We start from the raw sequence: 21,282 nt of genomic DNA, 5'->3' as shown, positions 1-21,282 counted from the left end.
TGGCATCTCCTGTTCACTGAGTATAGGGTCAGTCTGAGATCAAGTTAGGGGAGGTTCTGTTAGCTACTAATTTCTGAGCCTCTATCCTTTGTCCCATGCATTTTATAGCTGCTTCTCCCACCCCTAGCCTACCTGAGTCTTGCTGTGCAAAATTTCTCTCCTCGTGTGTTTTAGTTACTTTTCTATTACTCTGACAAAACGCTATGACCGAGGCAACTTATAGAAGGGTTTATTGGGGTTTACAGTTTCAGAGGGTTTGTTTATGACCATCTTGGTGAGAGGCATGGTGGCTAGCAGGCATGCAGGCATAGTGCTCAAGCAGTAGTTGAGAGCTCACATCTCATCCACGAGGAGGCGGGATTGGGTGGTAAATCTAACTAGGAATGGTATGGGCTTTTGAAACCTTAAAGCCCACCCATAGTGACACACCTTGTCCTAATCTCTCCCAAACAGTTCTACCAACTAAAAGGGATATCAGGTATGGCATGATCTAGTGAGGTGACAGGATGTTCTGCACGTGAGGGAAGCACACAGTGTGGCACGACTCTTCAGAAGTCTGGGCTTGCTCGGGATTCACAAGCATATGCTTTTGTTTTAGTATTTTAACCACATCAGTATTGAGGATTCACGAGTCTACGAACTGACCAGCAAGGCCGGGCTGTTGTCTCCGTATCAGATCCTCCATGAGTGCCTTAAAAGGTAGGGTAGACAGCAGCTTCCTCAAAATCAAGTCATGACAGCCCCTCTGGGCATCTCAAATTTTTACTTGGATTTTGTCCCCAAGGCATTGTCTGTTTGCCTGGATAGACAGGAGCCCCTTGGCTCTGACTGATAGGCCAGTCCTGGGTAACTGAAATGCGTGTGGGGAATCTTCCTTAGTCATCTAGAGTCCTAGGAGTTCGGTTTTCTCTGAATTTCGTCATTTGGTAGCCCTCCTCAGAAGTCACCATGTCCAAGTACCATCCACTGATGTTTCCTTGTCATCTTTGTTTTCTCCTGAAAGAAACCATGGAATGGGTGACACATCCATCAAGTTTGAAGTGGTTCCTGGGAAAAACCAGAAGAGCGAATATGTCATGGCATGCGGCAAACACACAGTGCGCGGGTGGTGTAAGGACCTGTCTCCTCCCCTGCTTCCCTCATAGCCTGGCATGTTTTCAGAGGACTGCTGGGGTATGGCCAGCAGTTTCTGACATGAGGGGGTGTGGCCTTCCTAATCTACTACTGCTTTGGCAGTCATCCCAAGTAAGCCCCAACTTTGTGTGGGCCACCTTCATCTGAAGCTAGAGTTGTGGTGACCCTGCCTGCATTCTTCCTTCTGTTCCACTGTTGCTTCTCTTACCTCTAACCAGCCAGTCTCTGGTAGGATGAGGGATTGGCTTTCTGAGGAGCAGGCTGAGGTGCCTTCTGATGGCTATCTATCCATCTGTATGCCTGTATTCTGGTTTCTAGGCACCACCTTACTCTGCTTTCACATCAACATAGGTACTTAGTAAAGGCCAACATAAAGCCAGTAGTTCGAGCTTAGGAGGAGGCTGGGCAGGAGAATCAATCATGCGGATATGAGTTCAGAATTAGCTTGAACAATATAGTAAGACCTTGTTCTTTGAAAAAAAAAAAAAAAAGCCAGGCATGGTGGCACATGCCTTTATTCCTAGCACTCAAGAGGCAGAAGCAGGCAGATCTTATTGAGTTCAAGGCCAGCCTGGTCTACAAAGCAAGTTCCAGGACCGGCCAGAGCTGTTACACAGAGAAGCCCTATCTTGAACCCCCCCCCCCCCAAAAAAAAGGTATGTTTACCATAAAGTAAAACACTAAGTAATCACTATAAGGAAAACTTAGTTTTATATATATATTAGGGGATGATCCTTAAAGGACCCTGGGAAATTACAGACCCACATCTAGACCTGGATGTTCCCAGTTACCTATGCTGCACATTACAAACTCTAGTCCCCACAGGGGTAGGCTGCTGAGGACGTTGAGAGAGTGAGCAGTCCAATGATCTTTCAGCCTGAAGAGCTCTCCTGGCTCAGGGCATCCTTCATATGGAGGCTCCACCAAGGCACCTACCCTCAGGAGCCATAGACATTATAGGAATCCTTGCTGCTGCTTGTCTGTGTGTTGCAGGAAAGTGGGGTGGAGTGGGACACTGGAGAGAAGGAACCTTCATTGTTTTGGCTAATAGCTTTTCCACTTGTCCTCGTCTGGATATCCTGAAAGCTGCTCGGCAGAGTGGTACCTGGGTCCAGGTCTCAGGACTGTGAGTCATGGTGTCTAGCACAGTGGGAAAGCACTGTCTACCCTCCTGTGGAATTCCCTGCATGGCTCCCTAGATACCAAGGAAAGGTTCTTCTGTTTGGATATTTGTGACTCCTCTCCACCTTTGCTTTTTTCCTCTCACAGGTAAGAATAAACGAGTTGGGAAACAATTAGCCTCTCAGAAAATCCTTCAGCTGCTGCACCCACATGTCAAGAATTGGGGGTCCTTACTGCGCATGTATGGCCGTGAGAGCAGCAAAATGGTGAAGCAGGTAACCAGACTGTCAGGACATCGGCAGCTGCTCTGCTTCCCTGTTTCTTGCTTTGGAGCTCATTTCTAAGTTTGCTATCAAGGTCAAGCCTAGCACTGCTTTTATCTCTCCTTTGTTGTGCCAGTGATTGTACAGGCTGAGGGTAGGGACACCCAAGATACATCTTACTCTTGAACCTGCCAAGCATTTAAGTACAAGCCATGCCTAGAGCACCAGGCCTGCGACATACCATTAGTAGGTGCAGGCAATGAACACTAACTGGTGCTGAGTTGTATGAAGGCTTGGGAGCTGTCCTTTAGCAGTTTCCACACAGTATATCCTTGTTTAGTTGAAAATCTCAGGGGCTTACAGAATATAAATACTGCCTATTTTGTTTCTGTAGCTTTTATCTAGTTCTCAGAATTTAAACCAGTCTTGAAACCTAATGGGTTCAGGGAAGTACTGGGAAGTGGGTGTTGGCAATTTCTTTTTTTGGGTGGTTTTTTTGTTGTAGTTTTTGGTTTTGTTGGTTTTTTTTGTCTCCCAAGTGCTGGAATTAAAGGTGTGCACCACTACCATGCAGCTGGCTATTTCCTTTTTGGGGTGCTAGGGATGGAACCCAGAGCCTTGTACAAGTTAAACAAATGCTCCAGTACTGACCTAGATCACTAGCATTTTGTAACATTTTCCCTTAATATATGTAGAAACTACCTAGATCATCAGGATCCCATCATTTAGATGAGTATAGGTGGTGACCCTGAAGACTGTGCTGTGAACCCTTGAGCCAGTTGTCTGGAGCTGTGCGGCATCCCTCAGGTTCTCTAAAACTGAGGCCTGCTCCTGTCCTTGTTCTAGACTGGCAAGGCAGGGATCCAGGAGCCACATGGAGAATATAAACAATATAAGGCTCCTTCTCTTTTTACTGATTCCTTTCCCTCCCTGCTGTTGGCTCATACTGGGGCTTTGTGTAAGCTAAGTGAGGACTGCTTTCACTGAGCTGCATCCCTAGCCTGAATAGAAGTATTTCCTATGAGTTGAAATGTAGGTGCAGTGTTTGCCGTACGTACATAGTCCTGGGCTGAAACAGATAGAGAACATTACTGCAACCATAGGTAGGGGCTTTCTTCACCTGGAGGGTGAATGGCCCCTGTCTGGCACAGGACCTCTGGCATGCCAAGACACTGAGCATCCTTGGCTATGGATTCTAAGGCAAGAAGGGACCAGAGAGAATGGCTGAGCAGGTGTTTGGCTGTGTTATGTCTCAGTTGGCTTCAGCCACTCTCTGAGGGTTTCTAGCATAGTGAGTGCCTGACTTTCATACTCAGCCAGTAAACAGAGGTGTGATCATGGAAAAAGGGACAGAGTTTCTGGGAGAGACCTGGGAGCTCAGGGCTGTGCTTATAGCTTGTATCTGTCAGCAGCCAAGGCCTCATCACAGGTGGGCCAATGGTGTGCACTTCCCCACCAGGCCCTTACGCTCCTGTTTTGGGTGGTCATGAGCACACTGCTACTTGGGAGTTCTGAGAGCAAGCTTTGGGTCCCTAGGAGACCTCTGACAAGAGTGTGATAGAGCTACAGCAGTATGCCAAGAAGAACAGGCCCAACCTTCACATCCTGAGCAAGCTGCAAGAGGAAATGAAGAGGCTGGCTGCAGAGCGGGTGATTATCTCCTTTTCTCTCCTCTCCCCCAGGTCATCTACCCCCACAGTCCCCTGTACTGTTTCTGCCCATACCATAGTTTGCTGAGTCAGCTCCTTCCTTGTACCTAGATCTTAGGAGCCCATTTCTGATCAGATTCTGGATATGCTTACTACTTGTCCTTCCAGATAAGGTTGATCTTTAAGTTCTAGCATGCATGGATGGTGCTTTCCTTAAAAACATCAAGTTGGAGAGTATACAGTCCAGTCTTTTAGTGCCTAAGGGTCCAATTGGAGTCAGGTATTTGAGGGCAAGAATTGTGCACTGGCCTTGTACTTGATAACTCAAAGATCATAGAACAGTTAAGCCTAGGTAGGACCTGGTGGTCTTGGTAAAGCTTCCTAAAACTGCCATAGGTGTTCTGTCCCAAGTGGGCTTTCTTACTGATTGTTTCCTGGCCTTGGAAAGTATTTTATAGTTACTCACACCCCTAGGCCTTCTGAGTTAAGAGCCATTCTAGCTCAGGTGACATTGACCCAGGTATGAACACAAACTCTTAGTACCCAGTGTCTATTGCCAGTTGCCTTTCTACTGCTCTCGGGTAGAGGTAGGCCTTGTCTGCTAGAGTAAGCAGTACTTCTAGCTTGACTCTTTTGGGGAGATTAGTTGTGGGGATCAAGACAACAGGCTAAAGACACACAGTCCATATTTGTAGGGAAAATTGACTGGGCTTCCAGGCAAGCAAGGCTAGGATGACACTCATCTTGGAGGGGTGGATCCCAGCTTGTTGCAAATTCTTCCATTCAGGGTGTCTCTAGATTGCCAGGGAAACTGCAGCACATGGGAGTCAACCCTGGCATTCTGAGGAGACCCTCCTGGCCTGGTCCAACCCAGCCCGCTCCCTGTACCTTCCCTCCTAGCCAGGTATCACAAGCATTTGTGCTCTCGGAATTCAGGGGCTTCCACCCTTTCACTCTTGTGAATCTCTTTGCTGGGTGTGCCTCTAGTATCACTGACCTCTATTCTTCCAGGAGGAGACTCGGAAGAAGCCCAAGATGTCAATTGTAGCATCTGCCCAGCCTGGTGGTGAGCCCTTGTGCACAGTGGATGTATGAGGTAGGAGGCATGGGCCAACAGTGCTTCCCAGGATACCATCAGCAACACATCACTGCAGCACCAGGCCTCCAACCTAAGTTCCCTTCCTGTGGCATTGTCTGGGCTTTGCTCTGACATGCAGGGACAGCTGTGACCCTACAGCACACGTTCAAAGAAGCAGTTCTTCTGGAAGCTGCTCTCAATGTGACTTGATATATTTAAGGATCAGCTATAAGTAACTGCACAAGTGGAAGCTGATAGCCAGCTGTAGATCCTGCTTGTACGTGTCTGCTGCAGACTGTTTTTATGAAGGTTTCCATGAATTTTAGTACACTATATGCACTGACAAGAACTGATACTTGGTTGATAGATGAGGTGACCAGGTTTTATAGCTTTGGCTGGTCTATGATGCCAGGTAGTCCTTCTGCTCATAGTTCCTTCTGATGGAGCCACTGAGACCTGGTCAGAAGGTACAGGTATCCTGTACTGTAGTATTAACTGCTTTGTGTGTTTCCCATTTTCCTCTGAAAAAGTTATAACAGAAAGGGTGATTTCAGGCTATTTTGGCTTAAAATAAAACAAAATTTTAGCACCAGAACATAGAGATTGCACAGTGAAGATACTGAACTGTCAAGAATCTGAGTGTTAATCTGGTTGGCTCTTGGGTTGCAGTCTACTTTTTCTGATGATGTCTTCTAGATACCCAAGCTCTCCCACCTTCGATAAACTCTAGCAAGTTTTTTACATAGATTTTTGCACAATCAAGTCCATCTGTTGATCAATTTTTTTTAAAGCCTTTGTTTGAGAATTTGGAAAGAAACTTTTACAGTGAGAGTAGAAGACTGGTTTAGAGTCGTGCGTTTCAACAGATGGACTTGTGTAAAGGAAACAGGGCTGTCAGTGTAGCCCATCACTGACCAAGAGCTGGCACTGCACATAAGTAGTTTTGACTTCTCTGTATTTAGGAATGACTGCTTTGTGCAGCCAGGCCTGATGTCAGTTTTAGTTTTTGTCTACCCATGCTCTCTGTCTAGTCATGGAGATGGGTATTGAGTAGAGGTATATTGAGAGCCCTGTACCTGAAGATATATGGATGGTGTATGTTGTCACAAAGATGGGATAACAGCTATCCCAATACTATATTTCTCCCCCCATTACCTGTGTGCAACAGTTAACTTCTGTGTTAATCTAAGCAAAAAGAATCCTCCAAATCAAGTTGCTAGAGTTGAACACCTGATTTCTTCTTTCTTGCCTCTCATTCATAGTTGTAATCAGCCTTTGACTGACCATCACCCTTAAAACAGATTTGCTATCGAGAAAGCCTTGAGCACATGGGCATGGTGATCTCTCTATAGTCCCATTTGCCCAGGCAATGTCAACAACAGATGCTCCAGTGCCCTCCCTGTCTCTTACAGGCAGGTGAATTTTTAAGGTATAGCAGCCATGCTACAATGCTGGGAGCCTGTGCAGATGCTGGCCATGGCTGTAGGGTATACCCCGATGGTCTGAACACATAAAACTGTCCGCACAGGAATGGCTGGTTTCTTTTTTCTGATGAGAGTATTGGATGATTGTGGATCTTCAACCGGCCAGGAAGTGCCATGGCGTACACAAGTTAACCTCATGTAAACTCTGCATAGAGGGGTGTACAGCAGTCACTACCTGCAGGGGCCATTCTCAGTGCTTACTCATCTGGAATATTTGGTGTTTGGCCCTAAAACCTGCTGTCAGTGACTAAATTGAAGAGAGCCCTGGCATTCCTTTAAGCACAGTGAAGCTTGTGGCAAGTAGGAATGAGTCAAGGCTCTGGCTCTCACAAAACCATCAGCAAATCAGCAGTATTTATTCTAGATTCTGGCTGCCCCATTACAGGATACAGTGTTCATAATAACAGCTAGGTAGGCCTCATGCCTCTGCTTAGTAGGGAGCCATAAGGAGTTCCCAGCTTTTGTCTACTTCTGTAGTTCCCAGAACCTAGGATGAGAGGGAAGTCTCCATTTCCTGTGAGGTGGTATCAGGAGTATTTCTTGGGGTTTCAGAGTCTTGATGCCCCAAGGCTCCTGTGCTATTAGGGTATTGGTCCATCCTCTCAAACAGTATAAGCATCTCACAGTGTGGAGTTTGTGGGAACAGGTCCACGGCCACAGCCTTGACTGGGTGGAATGGAATGCCTTTTACTCGGTTAGATGGGGCCCTGCAGAGGCTGTGGTGGGAAGGTACCAATATTAGCCCCAGAGGTTTCTGTAGGTGGCAGATAGGTGTGTCCTCGTCCCCCACCCCCATAAACACTTACTCCACAAAGTTGCCCATGGCTGCCCGGGGATTGCAGGAAACATACAGGAGTCGCTTGATATTCTCAGCTCTACGAATGGCCAGAATCACCTTGGAATCTAACAAAACATAAGGGGCTAGTGTCTCCTAATGGTGGACTACCCAACATAGCTTTTTTTTTTCTTCTCCGCAATTGGAAGCCACTCACGTAGTCCAGCCCGTGGTGGGTCTAGGACAGCTACAAGTCGCTGGGAAGACAGTCTGCTCACCAAGCCTGGCACAAGATCTTCAGCCCTGCCGCAGTGGAACTCAACGTTGCTCAACTCTAGGGATAGTGTCATAGTTGTCAATGATCTCTGGACCTAACAGGCTTGGAAAGCATACAGTTCCCCCTTCCCCCAAAGATTTTCTGTCTCCAACCAGAAGTCTACAGATCCCTCAGTGCCCCACTTTGTAGAAGGCCCCCAAAACCCTAATCAGATTGTAGATCCAATTGAAATGTCCAGCAGAAAGTTTTGCTGTGGCAGACTATCCTGCTTGCTATTTGATACAAAAGTTCTCACCATTGGTGAGAGCATTCACACGGGCATCCTCCACAGCCTCCTGGCACAGCTCAATCCCGATGACTCTCTTTACCTTCTGGAATAAAGAGATAGAAAGGAAGAGACAGCACAGCTGGGCTACCTCTGGGGTTTGATAGTAGCCTTCACACTCAAGATCAACAGTAGGGAGATGTTCTAGGGCTAGAAGACTTACCGGGGCCAGAGCCAGGCCTATGGTGCCAGTGCCACAGCACACATCCAGCACGGTACTGCCCACGTCCAGCTGAGCCCATTCCTGGATGACTGTGTAGAGCACTTCAGCTGCAGGTGTGTTTACCTGGAGGTTAGTTAGCCATAGTGTACTCCAGTGTAGGCTAGCACCCCACACTACTTGGGTCACATCAGTGATCTCATACACTCTCCAGGCTTTAAAAAAACTAAATCCTTAAAACAGACATCCCCATTAATGGGGAGCTTTTTTCCTGACTCTCCCCCAGATCAACTGAGAATGACTGCATATATTACGCTAGAAACTTTGGAAACACCCCCCTCTCCACACACACATCTCCATAGTAGGGTTTTCCATAACAGTGAGAGTGGCTTTGCAGCTAAGGAGATTGCTGCCATGGTATTCTGTTCTGGGTTTGGCAGGAAATAAGGCCACATGCATCACTGGGTCAACCACAAAGAAATCAAGTGACAGAATATCCCTTTCTTATCTTAGAGTCCCCATTACATGGATGTTCTTTAGAAATCTCTTTTCCATCTTCCCCTTCATACCACACCTGCTACCACAGCCAGCTTCCCTGTATCTTTGTGGTCATAAAGGAGATGCTACCTGGAAGAACGCTTGAGGGGAAATGCGGAAGGTCAGCCCCAGCAGGTCTTCCTGGATGCACTGGTCACCAGCCATATGCTCCAGGGGCAGGCCTTCCTGGCTGGGAGTCTTCCTACATGAGAAGCAGGAGATCTGTCAGTGTTACTGGATATCTGGATACCCTTCCTGTCCCAACCTGGGCTTCTCACCTCTGTCCTTCCTCCACAAAGTAGAGGCAGGTCACCCCACTGGCCTTGCCTGGCCCTTCCATGAAGTAGTACACAAGTGAGGCCTTCAGCCCTGCCATTTCCTCCGAGCTCAGTTTCTGCAGTGGAGGATACAAAAAGCCCATCAGACTAAGAAAAACCCAACAAGACCTCCCCCAACAAGACCTCTGCCTGAGACCTGGGGGTGGAAGTAGGCAATGGCCATGGCCTGGCCTCTGCGGCTGGTACGAACAGTCAGCTGCTTCCAGTGGCCTGCATATGTCTCAGGGTCGTATGCCGAGTATGGGGTAGACCTGAGGAAGCCACAAGTGTCCCTGAGTACCTGGTGTGTGCCTGTCCCAGCACCCTACCCCTACAACTGCCAGGGCAAGGACCACACCATCTGCTCCCTGGATTGGGGACTTCTCAGGAGCCCAACCCCAGGCCAGGTCCCCACCGAATGAATTCCTGGAAGGCCTTCACCACCTGCTTGGTGGCCTCTGGAATGTGCACGGTGTCCAAGGGGGCTGCCACGGCACACGTTCCGCCCTTGTACTTGCCAAGCCGGCAGCCAACCGTGTTGTCTTCGCCGTCTACCCCAACTCCGATCAGGAACTCACACTTATTACGATATTCAGTCTGCAGGAGAGAAGGTGGCAAAAGCAGCCATATCTCAACCTTGCTTGCTCAGCACTGGAAGAAACACCACAGTGAACAAAACACCCTGATGGGGCGGGCAGGCAAAACAAGGTTTTACTTTACTGCTGGCTTATTGAACTCCAGGAAAAAAATGAAAAGTGGCAAAGAGGATAAGGAAAGTTCTTAGAGAACAGGATGATGGGCTGGCCTAGCCTTAAAGTATATGTGTAATGTGTGAAGCCCTGGGTTTTACCCCAGCACTGCATGACAAAAACCAGGAGAGGCCAACCTCCCCCCTCCCCACACAGAATGGGACTTCATAGTCAGCCTGACCTGCTGGGGTGATGGCTTGACTCCCTCCAATGGGCAACAAGCCTTATTGTGCTGTTGTCTCTGTGTGAGCAGCCAGGGTAGCAGGGCGCGGTTAGTACTCCCAATTTCCCTGTAGGATAAAGTATATCATGGTTGGACTTAAGAGTGTTCCCCATCTACACTGGGACCTCACTATTGCATTGGTACCATAGGGGCATTACTAACCAGCTCCCTCACCACTTAGACCAGAGGTTCTCAACCTTCCTAATGCAGCGACCCTTTAATACAGTTTCTCATGTGGTGACCCCTAGCCATAAATTTATTTTGGTGCTACTTCATAACTAAGTTTGCTGTTATGAATTATAAATATGTTTTCCAATGGTCTTAGACAACCGACTCCCCCCCCAACCCCCAGTTAAGAACCACTAACTTATATGCCCTGTATGTGTTCTGAATAGAGTACAGGGCTGATGGAGCAGGTCAAGAGCAAAAGCTCACTCTGGTTAGGATGTCAGTGCCACACTCACTTGGCCAGTTTCTGTAGCACCCGTTCACATTCCAGCCGCTTCTGCTCCAACTGCTCAGAGTAGGGCACTCTCCAAAGAGGGGTCACCACATCGGCAATCTGCGTTGCTGAAGGCTCACTATCACCTTCCTGCCGCCTCTTCCTAGCCATGGGGTCAGCCTTGGGTCGAGCCATGCGCACGCTGAGTGGGCGTCCTTTCCAGAGAGCACCGTGCAGCACTCGTAAGGCCTTGTCTCGTTCAGCAGCGCTGCGAAATGTTACAAAGGCACATGGTGGTTGTCCGAAGAGTTTGATTTTGTGGGACTGTAGGCCAAAACGGCCCAAAAAGCGCCGGACGTCGCTAAAGCTGGCATGGCGAGGCACATTTTGCAGCTCCAATTTAAAGATCTCTGAGGTGAACAGGTCATCCCTTATGTAGCTGTAGAGCCCAGGCTGAGTTCCAGACTCTGCAGCTGGTGCAGGCCCCTCTTTCTCTTCTTTACTTTCTGGGACTCCAGGGCTGTGTTCTGCACTGGCCTCTGGGCCGCAGTCCTCCATGTGCTCTTGAACCTGTGTGGGGACAGACGGGCCAGGCTAAAGCTGTACCTACGATGACTACGGCCTCGGGCTAACTCCCTAAACCACCCAGATCTCGATAAGCTCACACTACACCCAGCTCTGCCCAGACCCGCTCCTCTCTACTCTTGAGACTCAGTTCTCCCCCATCCTATCTCTGATCCAACAGTAATGACTGCTACCCAATCCCACCCATCCACATCAGCTGCACGTCACCCCCTTCGCTTTACTTCCGTGTCCAGCTTCTCACTCATCGCCCTGCTCGTCTGTCGCCCGGACCAGGGTGCTCACGAGGGTCACCACCTTGGTCTCTTACACACGAAGTGCTCAGAAATTAGGTGCGATGCCGTGAGGAAATGCTGCGGCTTCGCCTTACGCAGTAGAGGGACTCTAAACTCGGGTGCTCAGAGCCGGCACTGAGGACTGGGGATGCACCACTCGCTCCCCAGTAGGCAGCGAGAGCCACACTGCCTCGCCTGCCTCTCCCGTCGGCCAGCGCACACTAAGCGAGCCTGGTTTCTCTAAGGGCTCAGCTTCCGATGACGTCACCGCCACGCGCCGAGTCCTGACTGATCCTTCCAACAGCCGCTCACACTGACGTCAGGGGCACTCTGGGTTTGCAGACGGAAGTGCGCGCGTGGGTCGCCGGGATAGCGCGCTCCCTAGGCTAAGGCGAGGCCGGGCATGCGCCGCGAGCGTTTTGGCGGGAAGCGCGGGGCGGGCCGGACAATGAATGTCCGCCGTCAGAGCCAATAAAGCTGCAGTGGTTTTGAATCACGGCGCGTTTCCCGCCGCTGGGGTCAGGGGTCAGGGTTCGGGTCGGGGGGCGGAGGGAAGAGCGGACGGGCGGGAGACGCCGGCGCCAGACGCGGAGGAAAAGAAGCTGCGACCAGCCGCCCGGAGGCCGCCGAGCCAGCGACGCCTGAGCCAGTCGAGCCGCCGTCGCCGCGCCCCCATGGCGGCCACCAAGGTACGGCGAGGCCCGGGTGGGGCCGGGCAGGCCGGGAGGCAAGGGCCGCTATGGACGGCCACGTGGGCGGCCCGCGCCTCTGCCGCCAACCCTCGCTGGCCTGCGGGTTCGGGGCCTGTCGAGGCGCCCGGGTCTGGGGGGCTCGAGGACTTTGGGTCCCGGGAGTGGGAGTTGCTGGCGAAGACTCGGGTCTCGGGGGCTGCGGGGCGGCGCATGACCTTGTGGTGTGCGGAAGAGCAGCCATCTCCACACCGGGCTCCCGGCTTTACCTGGGAACCTGGCAGTTGCGGATTTCCTTCGTCTTGGGGCCCTTGTGATGTTTCCACTAGCATCGGGAAACCCTTCTTCTAGTTGCCCGTAGATCCCTTCATTCATTCGGTCATTACGCCTGGAACCGCCGCCGCCTTCGGTGGCGGAAGCTCGCGTTCCAGCGCGGGGTACAGATATAAGACAAGCGGACTCAGGGCGGGGGCGGCTTTGTTGGTGGCTCGCGTGTCGGCTGCAGCGGAGCCGCAGTGCTGTGAAACCGAAGGGCTTCTATTTCTTTATCTGTGGAGTTAGGTAGTGTGAGTCTGGGTTTTTTTCCCCCTGTATTATCAAAGCACGTGATCTTGCCAGATTTAAACAACTGCATGCCCTTGTAATCCTTCAAGTTGGGTCAGAATCTTCAAGCTTACTTGTCAGACTTTTCTTAGCTTCTTTCAGCTTCAATTTCCAAGCTTGTGAAAAATGGCTTGGTGAACTGTGAATTCATGGAAATGCTAATCATCCCATAGCAATTTATCTTCGTAGTGAACTAACAAGTGCCTGGAGAATCCGCAGTAAAAACTCTTAAGGTTGCTCTTCCTTTTGAGTTTTTCATGTTATTTACGTGTCGGGTATAATTTCATTTTACAGAGGAGGGATTTTCTCCAAGCTACTATGAGGTGTGTGTGTAACTGATTGATGCCTGAATGTGCTGCGCGTGCTGGGGGTGTTAAAATCCATTGTCTTGCTGCATGCTGTCTTGTGATTTTTGTGATGTTGGTGTAAGTGCAAACTGGTGATGTGAAAGACTGGAGACTTAATTTCCAATGTAGGGGAGGCCTGTCTTCGTTTTTCAGGGCCGTTTTTGATTGGTGATGCCCACTGTGGGCCAGGTTCACCAGCCAGCAGCATTACCTCTCCTCCCCTCTCTGCACAGGACAGTCATGAGGACCATGATACCTCCACAGAGAATGCAGATGAATCCAACCATGACCCTCAGTTCGAGCCAATAGTTTCTCTTCCTGAGCAAGAAATTAAAACACTGGAGGAAGATGAAGAGGAACTTTTCAAGATGTAAGTCCTCTGAGGTGTCCCTGTGGAAGTATCTTTAGATGGGCTGACTGAGACAGCGAGAGAGAAATGGCTCAATAATAAGCAGGTCTCCGTGGGATGTTCCAATAAAAAAACTTATAAAACTCCATAACCACAGTGGGACCATGCTCTTCTCTGTGCTTTCTGTAGGAGCCAGCCAGCCAGCTAGTACTGTGCTGGGGATTATTTCTCTTGTGCTTGGGTATAAGCCTCTCTGTGATTTTTGTCTGGAACTTTGCAGAAAAATTCTATGTTGGCAGGGCACATTATGATCCCTGTGAATTTCACAGCTTGGCCCCAGTCTGATAAAGGCTGTTTTATGAAAGGGCCTGGAGTTGTATGGTGACTAGTCTTACATTGAAAATTCAACCATTCTGCCAAACCTTTTCCTGCTTCCTTGGGGACAGTGATGTGAAGGATGTCCCCAACATAGTTTTGTCACCTGGGTGTCTCCCCAGCTGATTTTGCACCTTTCCTCCAAGAATCAGCAATCCCAGCAGGTGCTGTAGCAGGCACCTTTAATTCCAGCACTCGGGAGATAGAAAGCAGGTAGATTTCTGTGGGTTTTTTAGGCCTGCCTGGTCTACAAAGTAAGTTCCAGGACAGCCAGGGCTACATTGTGAGACCCTTTCTTGGGGGTGGGAGCTTCCTTCCTTTCTTGAGCAGGAATCTTAACTTCTTTCTTTCCTTTTCTTTCTTTCTGCCTTGTTTTCTGTTGCCTTAACTGGGTATCCTTAAAGAACAGGTTGGTTTAGCTCTTGTTTGGTTTTTTTTCTAATTTTATATGTGTATGGGTGTTTTGCCTACATGGATGTCTCTACACAATGTGCAGCCTGGTGCCCAAGGAGGCCAGAAGAAAGCAGCGGATCCCTGGGGACTAGAGTTACAGACAGTTTTGAGTTGCCATGTGGTCCTCTGGAAGAACAGCCAGTGCTCTTAACTGCTGAGCCATCTCTCCAGCCTCCAGCTCATGGTTTTGCAGGTTAGGAAGTCTGAGATCTGAGAGCATAGTGCTAGCATTTTGGTATGGGCCTCAGTCACATCTTAATGTGGCCATGTATCATGGAACTTGCTACCTTCCGTCTTTTACATACCCTCTAGTGCCATTGTTCGGCCCCTGTCCTCAGTCCTCGTGATTTCATCTGATCATCTTTACTTCTAAAGGATGCTTCAAATATTATTAATGTGAATTTGGAAATTGAGTTAATGCCTAAACTGTAAGGACACATTCAAACCACAGCAGACAAATTGAGCTACAACCTATGCATTCCTGGTACTGTGTCTTAACACAGAATGCCACTGGAAATGTCTTAGCTATCAAAAATGCTTTTTTGAAATTACCACGTGTTTCTCTCTTAGAACCTTCAGTGAGGAACTGTAGCAATACTTGAGTAAACTTTGGATTTGCTGTTGTCTTGTTTACTGGCCTGGTGATTGAACACATGCTAGGCATGTACTGTACTGAGATGCATCTCTTGCCCCCTCCCTGCTCCAATTTTATACACCTGGTCTTGAACTTACCATTTACCTGCTTTAGCTTCCTTAATATCTAGGATTACAAGCTTGTACTCTCAGGCCAAGACAGCAACTGAGCATAAGATATCTTGTATCTGGTTTCACATCACAGCAGAGACTGGCTTGCTTGTTGTTTCCTGTGCTCAGAATTGCTGGACACTGGGGTTCAGGTACATTGTAGCAAAGGTTGTGTTTCTGTCTCTGGCATTCCCTCTTCCCCCTTCAAGTATACCTAAAATGTCAGATTAAGGTACATCTGCTGTGAAGTTGTGGGGGGGAGGGGGCTGCTTAAGGAGAGCCCATAATATACCTTTGTACCCAGAAGGTGGTGGGCCAGAGTTCTGTGCTATAGCCCTGGGCAAGGGTGGCATCCCTTTGAGTTAGGTAGCATTTGATTTCGTCCATGCAGTGCTGACAGGACTGCTTTCCTGGGCAGTGTCCTTGGTGTAGCTCTGGAGACCAGCCTCTTGTGCCCTACACCAGGGCTTTCTCTTAAGAAGTGGGTGAAGACGTATCCCTTGTGACCGAGTTTGGAGGAGAGCAGAGACTTTAGCAGAGGAGAGGCAGGTGAGGGTGGCAGAGGAAGGGTGTTGGCCCGGCTTGAGGGACAAAAGAACTGGACTCATTGCTGGCGCTAGGTGCCTGAACCCTGGTGGCTGCAACAGGTTCCTCCTGACAGGAAGCTGGTGCTGGGCCTGTGGAGGATGATATCCCTAAGGCTTTGTGTAAAGGGTGCTCATGTAGTGTGACTGGGCCATCCAGCTCGCTGGCGCTTCTTTACCCGCCCTGGGCCATGTGTACCCTTAGATACCTCTCCTGAGGAAAATGCTTCTGCTATGAATAGCTTTCTGGCTGTAAAGTAAAAGCAATGTGGAATTTGTTGGGCTGTTGTGCTCTCCTGGGTGGTTTTTTGACTAGTAATTCTTGGCACCCAAAGATTTAGAAAAATTTGGTGAGGACCCAGTGTCCAGCAGTACCCTTATATTTTGCGCCCACAGAACACGTTTTCTTTTGGGGCAGTTGGTCCAGGTGTGAGTTCCCTCCCTGTCTTAAGTGTTTCTTTACTGGCTTTTCTTATAGGCGGGCAAAGCTATTCCGGTTTGCTTCAGAGAATGACCTCCCAGAATGGAAGGAGCGAGGCACTGGTGATGTCAAACTCCTGAAGCATAAGGAGAAAGGGACCATCCGCCTTCTCATGAGGAGGGACAAGACTCTGAAGATATGCGCCAACCACTATAGTAGGTGGTCTTTCAGGTCTACACCCTGGAACTCTAGGAGCTGGTTACCAGGGGAGAGAGGGATATATTTGTGATGCTTAAAGTATCTTTCAAACAGGCCTCTGAACTCTGACAGTGAAGCTTACAGAATGCAGGCTGTGGGCAAGATAGATCTAGGGCAGATGTAGAACTCCAGGATAGAGTTAGATGGTGATGCAGTGGGTACGTGTTTGTATGTTATCTGGGCAAGTTGTGGGGGTCTGGTGCCAAAGCTGTGTTTTCACTTTCTGATCATGCTCTACTCCCAGCTGTTGCCTGGGATGATACAGGAAGGGAACAGTGCTAGGAAGAAGATGAAGGAGGAGGGCTCTTGGCCAGATGTGGCCCTGTGGATCTAGAACGAGGTCTCAACAAGCCGTCCCTTCCCTGTTTGTCTCAGAGGTTCTTTAGATCATTTTAGGGGGCTTTTGATCCTGATAGATCTAGTGCAAAAATCTATATTTTTCTAAACTTAAAAATATTATCCTCCAGGTGAGTTTGCATATGGAAGACAAAGAACAGCTTTGTGGAATCTACTCTTCCCTAACGCCTTTACGTGTGTTCTTGAGTCGAGCTCGGATCTCTGGGCTTGTCTAGCTAGTGCTTTTATCTAAGTGCATTGTTTTCTTTCATTTGTGTGCACCTGTGCCATGGCTGTGACAGTTGAAGGACAACTTATAGGAACTGGTTCTCTCCTTTCACCTTGTGGGTTCTGGGGTGGAACTAGTCAGACTTTTTGGGAAGTGATTCTACTGGCACAGCTTTACAGACCCCGAATCTCTACCTTCTTGGGTACTTTGGCTGACTATAGGTAAGGTGCAGTTAGGGCTTTAAAAGGTGGGTTTTGCTGAGGCAGAGACATGAGAAAGACCTTGATCCTCTCTCCCTCACAGTTGCCTCAGTCTCTCCTCAGTCCCAGTTTGGGGCACTCCTTTGCGGGGTGGGGAGCTGCTCTCAAAGCCTAGCTAGGTTCCAGAGTGGTCTCTGTGAGCCTCTCTACCTGGGTGGAACTCCTTGTCCTTATCTTGCCTATCTCACAGGCCCTTGGCTGTTGTGAGTCAAGGTCGGGCATATTACTGTTCTATTGCTCTGAAGAGACACCATGATCAAACAACTCTTCTAAAAGAAGACATTTAATTGGGACTTGATTGCATTTTCAGAGGGTTAGTCTATGGGGGGGGGGCAGAGAGAGACGTTGGAGCGACTTAGTCTTATTAGCTTTTGAAACTTGAGAGCCCACCCCCGGTGACCTTCCTCTAACAGGGCCACACCTAATCCTTCCAAACAGTTCTTCAACTGGGAACCAAGCACAACATGAGCCATTCTCATTCAGACCACTACAGGCATCAAGTGGAGTGCTGTGCAGAGTTCCTGAGACCACCATGGGCTGTGATGGCTCAGCTCCCTGAGCTCCAGCTTTGGCGGTCGTGTAGGGGTGGTCAGATTGGTTCATGGACCTCTAGAATCCTTGAAATGCTGCCAGGGTACAGGGATCAGAGGCTGGCAACTATCTGTTGGTGCTATAACCTTCCCCCTCGGTTCTCCTTGGTTCAGTAGGACCTGAGGGATTCAGAATAAACATGCTTGTTATGAGCCATGGCTTGTCTTCATGACATACTAACATTGTCCTGAGATTCCAGTGTTTGCTACTTGTGTTCTTACCCCTCAGACCTTCCTGGACTATAGAGGGTTGAGTGGTGGCATCATGTGATACTCCTGCTTTCAAGCTCCTTCACCTCTGTGTTCCCATCTTTAAGTCAGCCAGGTTCATGCTGGTGTGGGCATGTGTTTTAGCCATATGTTGGGCAAAGCCCTTTGGAAGGTTTGAGCCTGAGTGGCTATCCTTAAAACATCAGCAGACAGAACCTGTGCTTCAGGGTCCTGAGCCTGTTCCCACATAAGGATTATCCTGGTTTTAAGCAGATGTGGTTTGCATAGGGCTTAGAGTTGTGTAGACCTGTGGTGAAATTCCTTCCATGGGGCAGACATAAGCAATGTCTGCACTTATGCCAGGGTTCCAATGACAGATGAAGGTGTGCTGCCACCAGAGTTTCCTCTGGGGAAACAATGAATTTATTGGCCTTTCCTAAGGTCAGAGGTGAGGTGTTACTTACAGGGGTGTGAGTACTCCTCACCCCATCAGGCTATACCTGGAAGGCCTTGACTTAGCAGGGATGATAGCTTCTCTAAAGGTGGAGCCCCTCTGTCCGAGTCTTTCCCAATCTAATACTCTAGCCCCTCCTGGAGGAGGGCACATGGAATTAGGACAGAGTTGCATACAACCAGTGGTTACAAGGGTGAGGATCTTTGACTCTCTTCACCCTTAGGGAAATAACAGTCAAATCCAGCTAGGATAATCTGTAAGTGGGCACAGTTGAACCCCCCAGTATGGTGGTTGCTTGGCTAGGAGGGTAATCAGGTACAACAACTTGGATCAAATTCCATGTTGGTTGAAGTAGGTCCCTCCTTCACTTGGTTAGCAGGTTGCTCTGAGTGAGGGCTGAGTGGTTTGGCCGAGGGTCCCGCTGTTCTCACAGGCTTCTGTCTTCTAGTCACACCAATGATGGAGCTGAAGCCCAATGCTGGCAGCGACCGTGCCTGGGTCTGGAATACTCACGCCGACTTTGCAGATGAGTGCCCCAAGCCTGAACTGCTTGCCATCCGCTTCCTAAATGCTGAGAGTAAGGAGAACCTGCCCAACTGTGGGTCGCCTGCTGTGTGAAATCCTAGGGGGTCTGTATAAACAGTTGTTGCATCCAGTTGATTCCCATCCGGTGTGTGGAACAGAGACACACCCTAGAGTTTCCTCCTGCTGCTGCTTCTGGGTTTCTGGTTCCTCAAGACTGGGACATTGGTGTCCCCTATGGATGCTTAGGCACCTGTTCCAGCCAAGATTGCAGAGATCTGCAAGCCCTGGCTGATCTTTCTTCCATGGGGAATTTTTCTAGTCCCGCATGTGCTATGCCCTAGGATCGTGGAGAGTCAGCAGGTACCATGGCCAGTGCCCTAGTGGCTAGTGCTCCTGTGAAAGTGAGCCTTCCCTTGTTCTGGGAGTATAGTGTATCTCTGGTAGCCCTTCCAACAAGAGTAGAGCCTATAGTAGGAAGGGCCTTGGCCCTTGGTCATTTGATTGTTGATAGATAACTGAGGACAGTCACTGGCCTCAGGAGAGACTCAGTAACCAGTCACTGCAGGTGTTAGGTAGTCAGAAGCTGCCATTGGGGCTGGATTTGGTGGTGCTCACCTTTAATCCCAGCACTGGGAGGCAGAGGCAGGCAGATCTCTGTCTTCCAGGACAGTCAGGGCTATGTAGCAAGAGCCTGTCTTTAAAAAGAATGAGAGAAAGTGCCATTGGGAACTATGAGTTGGCTCTTGAGAACTTCAGGATGTCACCAGTATATTCTGAGAACTCCTTCAGTTCCTTCTCTTTCTGCAGATGCACAAAAGTTCAAGACAAAGTTTGAAGAATGCAGGAAAGAGATTGAAGAAAGAGAAAAGAAAGGTGATGTGGTGCCCTGGGGTGATGAGGGTGGGTGTTGGAACTTCTTTGCAGATTCACTCTGCACCTGACTGCAGCTCCAGTCTGGTGCTTTTTCTGTCTGCCAAAGAAACATTCCAGGGTGCTGTGGCTGCCTCTGCAGGGTGCTGTGGCTGCCTCTGCCTGTTGGGGGTCATACAGCTACCTGGGGACATGGTGATTCCTTGGAGGCTTTGACTGCAGGTTGGCCTCATAGCGTTCTTGCTCACTTCAGGTACAGAGCTGAGTTACAGCTCTCGGGAACCTACCAGGGGCGAAAGGGCTTTTCAGATACTCCTTTCTTTCTCTAAGAATTGTGTGTCCTGTTCCTCTGGGGCAGATGAGACCTGTGTTAGTAAGTGACCATAGATCACTGAACAGCTTGGTGGTAATCAGCAGCTTGTTGGGGCCTCTTGTGCCCATCTGGGGAGAGTGGTGGGTGATGCTTAGGGAGCAGGTTGAGCCTGCACTGGTTGAGTGCCGAGAGTAGTACAATCTCACAACCAGATTTCTCTGTTTGGTGTCTTACTGCGTTTGCCTGTTTTTGCAGGACCAGGCAAAAATGATAATGCTGAAAAGGTGGCTGAGAAGCTGGAAGCCCTTTCTGTGAGGGAGGCCAGAGATGAGGCTGAAGAGAAATCTGAGGAGAAGCAATGAATCTGTCCTTTTCCTTCCTTTTTCTTTTAAAAAAATTTCCCTGCCCTTTAAGGTTTGTTTTTATTCTGTTTTGTTTTTACAAGGGACTTTATAAAGAACTGAATTCCAACCTTCAGGGGTTTTTTGTTTTCTTTTGTTTTTTTTAATTCTTTTCTCCTTAAGTTTTGACACCATTGAACATGACTTCAGAAATCCATTCCCCAGTCATGAAAATGTACTGTGCTAACTTTCTTTTCCATAGTGGAAACACTTATTTATAGTCATCAAAAATAGTGAATAAAAATACCTTTGAAAACCTGGACCAACTGGCAAGGCTGTGTTGGGGAAGGGGAGCTGTGCCTGGAGCCCTCCTTGGTCACCTGTGTACCTGAGTGTGCATCGCAGGTCTGTGAAGCTGGTTTCTTAGGAGAATCAAGTGGTGTGTCTGCTATTGCTCTTTAGGGAGCAATGAACACTATGGCCTGGTTTGTCCAAGCTGTTCCTAGAAGCCACTAGGTGAGTGTGATGGGAGCTGAAGAGCCCAGTGGGGCTGAGGCTGGCATTCAGGGCCAAAGTGTGCTGCTGTCCTGCAGCCGGAACTATTTATTACTTTGTGCCCTTTGTAGATTTTGTGTGTGTTTGTGTGTGTTGGAGGGACATGAAGGAAGACCACTAGAGTAACCCGGTGAAGGGAGGTAGTAGGTAAACAAACAGATGTGGCTATTAGGAAAAACTGGTTTGGGTTGGCTATGGTTAATAAGGTAGTACTGAGCTCAGTGGAGAGAAAGGCCACCCTGGAGATGGATAGCCATTCTAGTGCTGTGTCACGGTGTAGCTGTGACTAGCCCTTTAACCCTCCTGTTGGAAACCATTATATGCTTCAACACATCTTCAAATAACACTTGTAAGGGTTTGAGCCTTCTGGGCTTGTGTCTAAAA

General features: G+C 49.0%; 3 protein-coding genes and 1 non-coding gene across 8 annotated transcripts in view; 3 read left to right on the top strand and 1 right to left on the bottom strand.

The window, feature by feature from the left end:
• Dgcr8 (DGCR8 microprocessor complex subunit) overlaps positions 1-6,766 on the top strand; it is a 33,165-nt gene extending 26,399 nt beyond the window's left edge. For both annotated transcript variants that reach the window (XM_041678398.1, XM_041678399.1), the window contains 5 exons: positions 599-699; positions 1,004-1,110; positions 2,404-2,531; positions 4,056-4,169; positions 5,180-6,766. In XM_041678398.1, coding sequence (XP_041534332.1) covers positions 599-699; positions 1,004-1,110; positions 2,404-2,531; positions 4,056-4,169; positions 5,180-5,263 — 534 coding nt within the window. In that variant the 3' untranslated portion in view covers positions 5,264-6,766. The remainder of the gene's footprint in view (positions 1-598; positions 700-1,003; positions 1,111-2,403; positions 2,532-4,055; positions 4,170-5,179) is intronic.
• Trmt2a (tRNA methyltransferase 2 homolog A) lies at positions 231-11,658 on the bottom strand. Of its 4 annotated transcripts, none has more exons than XM_041678402.1 (12): positions 11,342-11,631; positions 10,558-11,105; positions 10,052-10,160; positions 9,537-9,718; positions 9,279-9,393; positions 9,083-9,198; positions 8,895-9,006; positions 8,271-8,393; positions 8,078-8,153; positions 7,723-7,839; positions 7,537-7,633; positions 231-1,047 (listed from the first exon to the last, which is right to left on the bottom strand). In XM_041678402.1, exons 1-12 carry the CDS (start codon positions 11,363-11,365, stop codon positions 981-983), a joined length of 1,686 nt encoding a protein of 561 aa, XP_041534336.1. In that variant the 5' UTR covers positions 11,366-11,631; the 3' UTR covers positions 231-980. The 4 variants fall into 4 exon arrangements, with proteins under 4 accessions (XP_041534336.1, XP_041534337.1, XP_041534335.1 ...); XM_041678403.1 differs by having other exon boundaries at positions 231-996; XM_041678401.1 differs by lacking the exon at positions 231-1,047 and adding an exon at positions 7,056-7,446 and having other exon boundaries at positions 11,583-11,658.
• A 171-nt stretch (positions 11,659-11,829) lies between these two features.
• Ranbp1 (RAN binding protein 1) lies at positions 11,830-20,665 on the top strand. Its single transcript, XM_041678414.1, has 6 exons — positions 11,830-12,081; positions 13,265-13,401; positions 16,015-16,172; positions 18,743-18,871; positions 19,627-19,692; positions 20,258-20,665. The coding sequence occupies exons 1-6, from the start codon at positions 11,845-11,847 to the stop codon at positions 20,362-20,364; spliced, it is 834 nt and encodes a 277-aa protein (XP_041534348.1). The 5' UTR covers positions 11,830-11,844; the 3' UTR covers positions 20,365-20,665.
• Positions 19,740-19,887, top strand: LOC121465220. The gene has a single exon (XR_005976644.1). It is a non-coding gene; the product is annotated as a small nucleolar RNA SNORA77 (small nucleolar RNA).
• Positions 20,666-21,282: the final 617 nt, after the last annotated feature.

Source organism: Microtus oregoni, unplaced genomic scaffold (assembly GCF_018167655.1).
Source record: "Microtus oregoni isolate MIOR12 unplaced genomic scaffold, Mior012 000029F_ref0000214, whole genome shotgun sequence".
Classification (NCBI taxonomy): Eukaryota; Metazoa; Chordata; class Mammalia; order Rodentia; family Cricetidae; genus Microtus; species Microtus oregoni.
This window is presented reverse-complemented; position numbering and strand designations above follow the sequence as displayed.

Bases quoted from the DNA above. Each gene is read 5' to 3' on its own strand.
- Trmt2a (XM_041678400.1), bottom strand. From the start codon at position 11,365: ATGAGTGAGAAGCTGGACACGGAA. The intron at 9,199-9,278 runs GTCTCAGGCAGA...CCTCCACTGCAG, and splicing joins TTGCCTACTTCCACCCCCAG to AAACTGAGCTCGGAGGAAAT. The intron at 7,840-8,077 runs GTGAGAACTTTT...CACTATCCCTAG, and splicing joins TGTGAATGCTCTCACCAATG to AGTTGAGCAACGTTGAGTTC.
- Ranbp1 (XM_041678414.1), top strand. From the start codon at position 11,845: ATGTCCGCCGTCAGAGCCAATAAAGCTGCAGTGGTTTTGAATCACGGC. The intron at 13,402-16,014 runs GTAAGTCCTCTG...CTTTTCTTATAG, and splicing joins GAAGAGGAACTTTTCAAGAT to GCGGGCAAAGCTATTCCGGT. The intron at 19,693-20,257 runs GTGATGTGGTGC...CTGTTTTTGCAG, and splicing joins TGAAGAAAGAGAAAAGAAAG to GACCAGGCAAAAATGATAAT.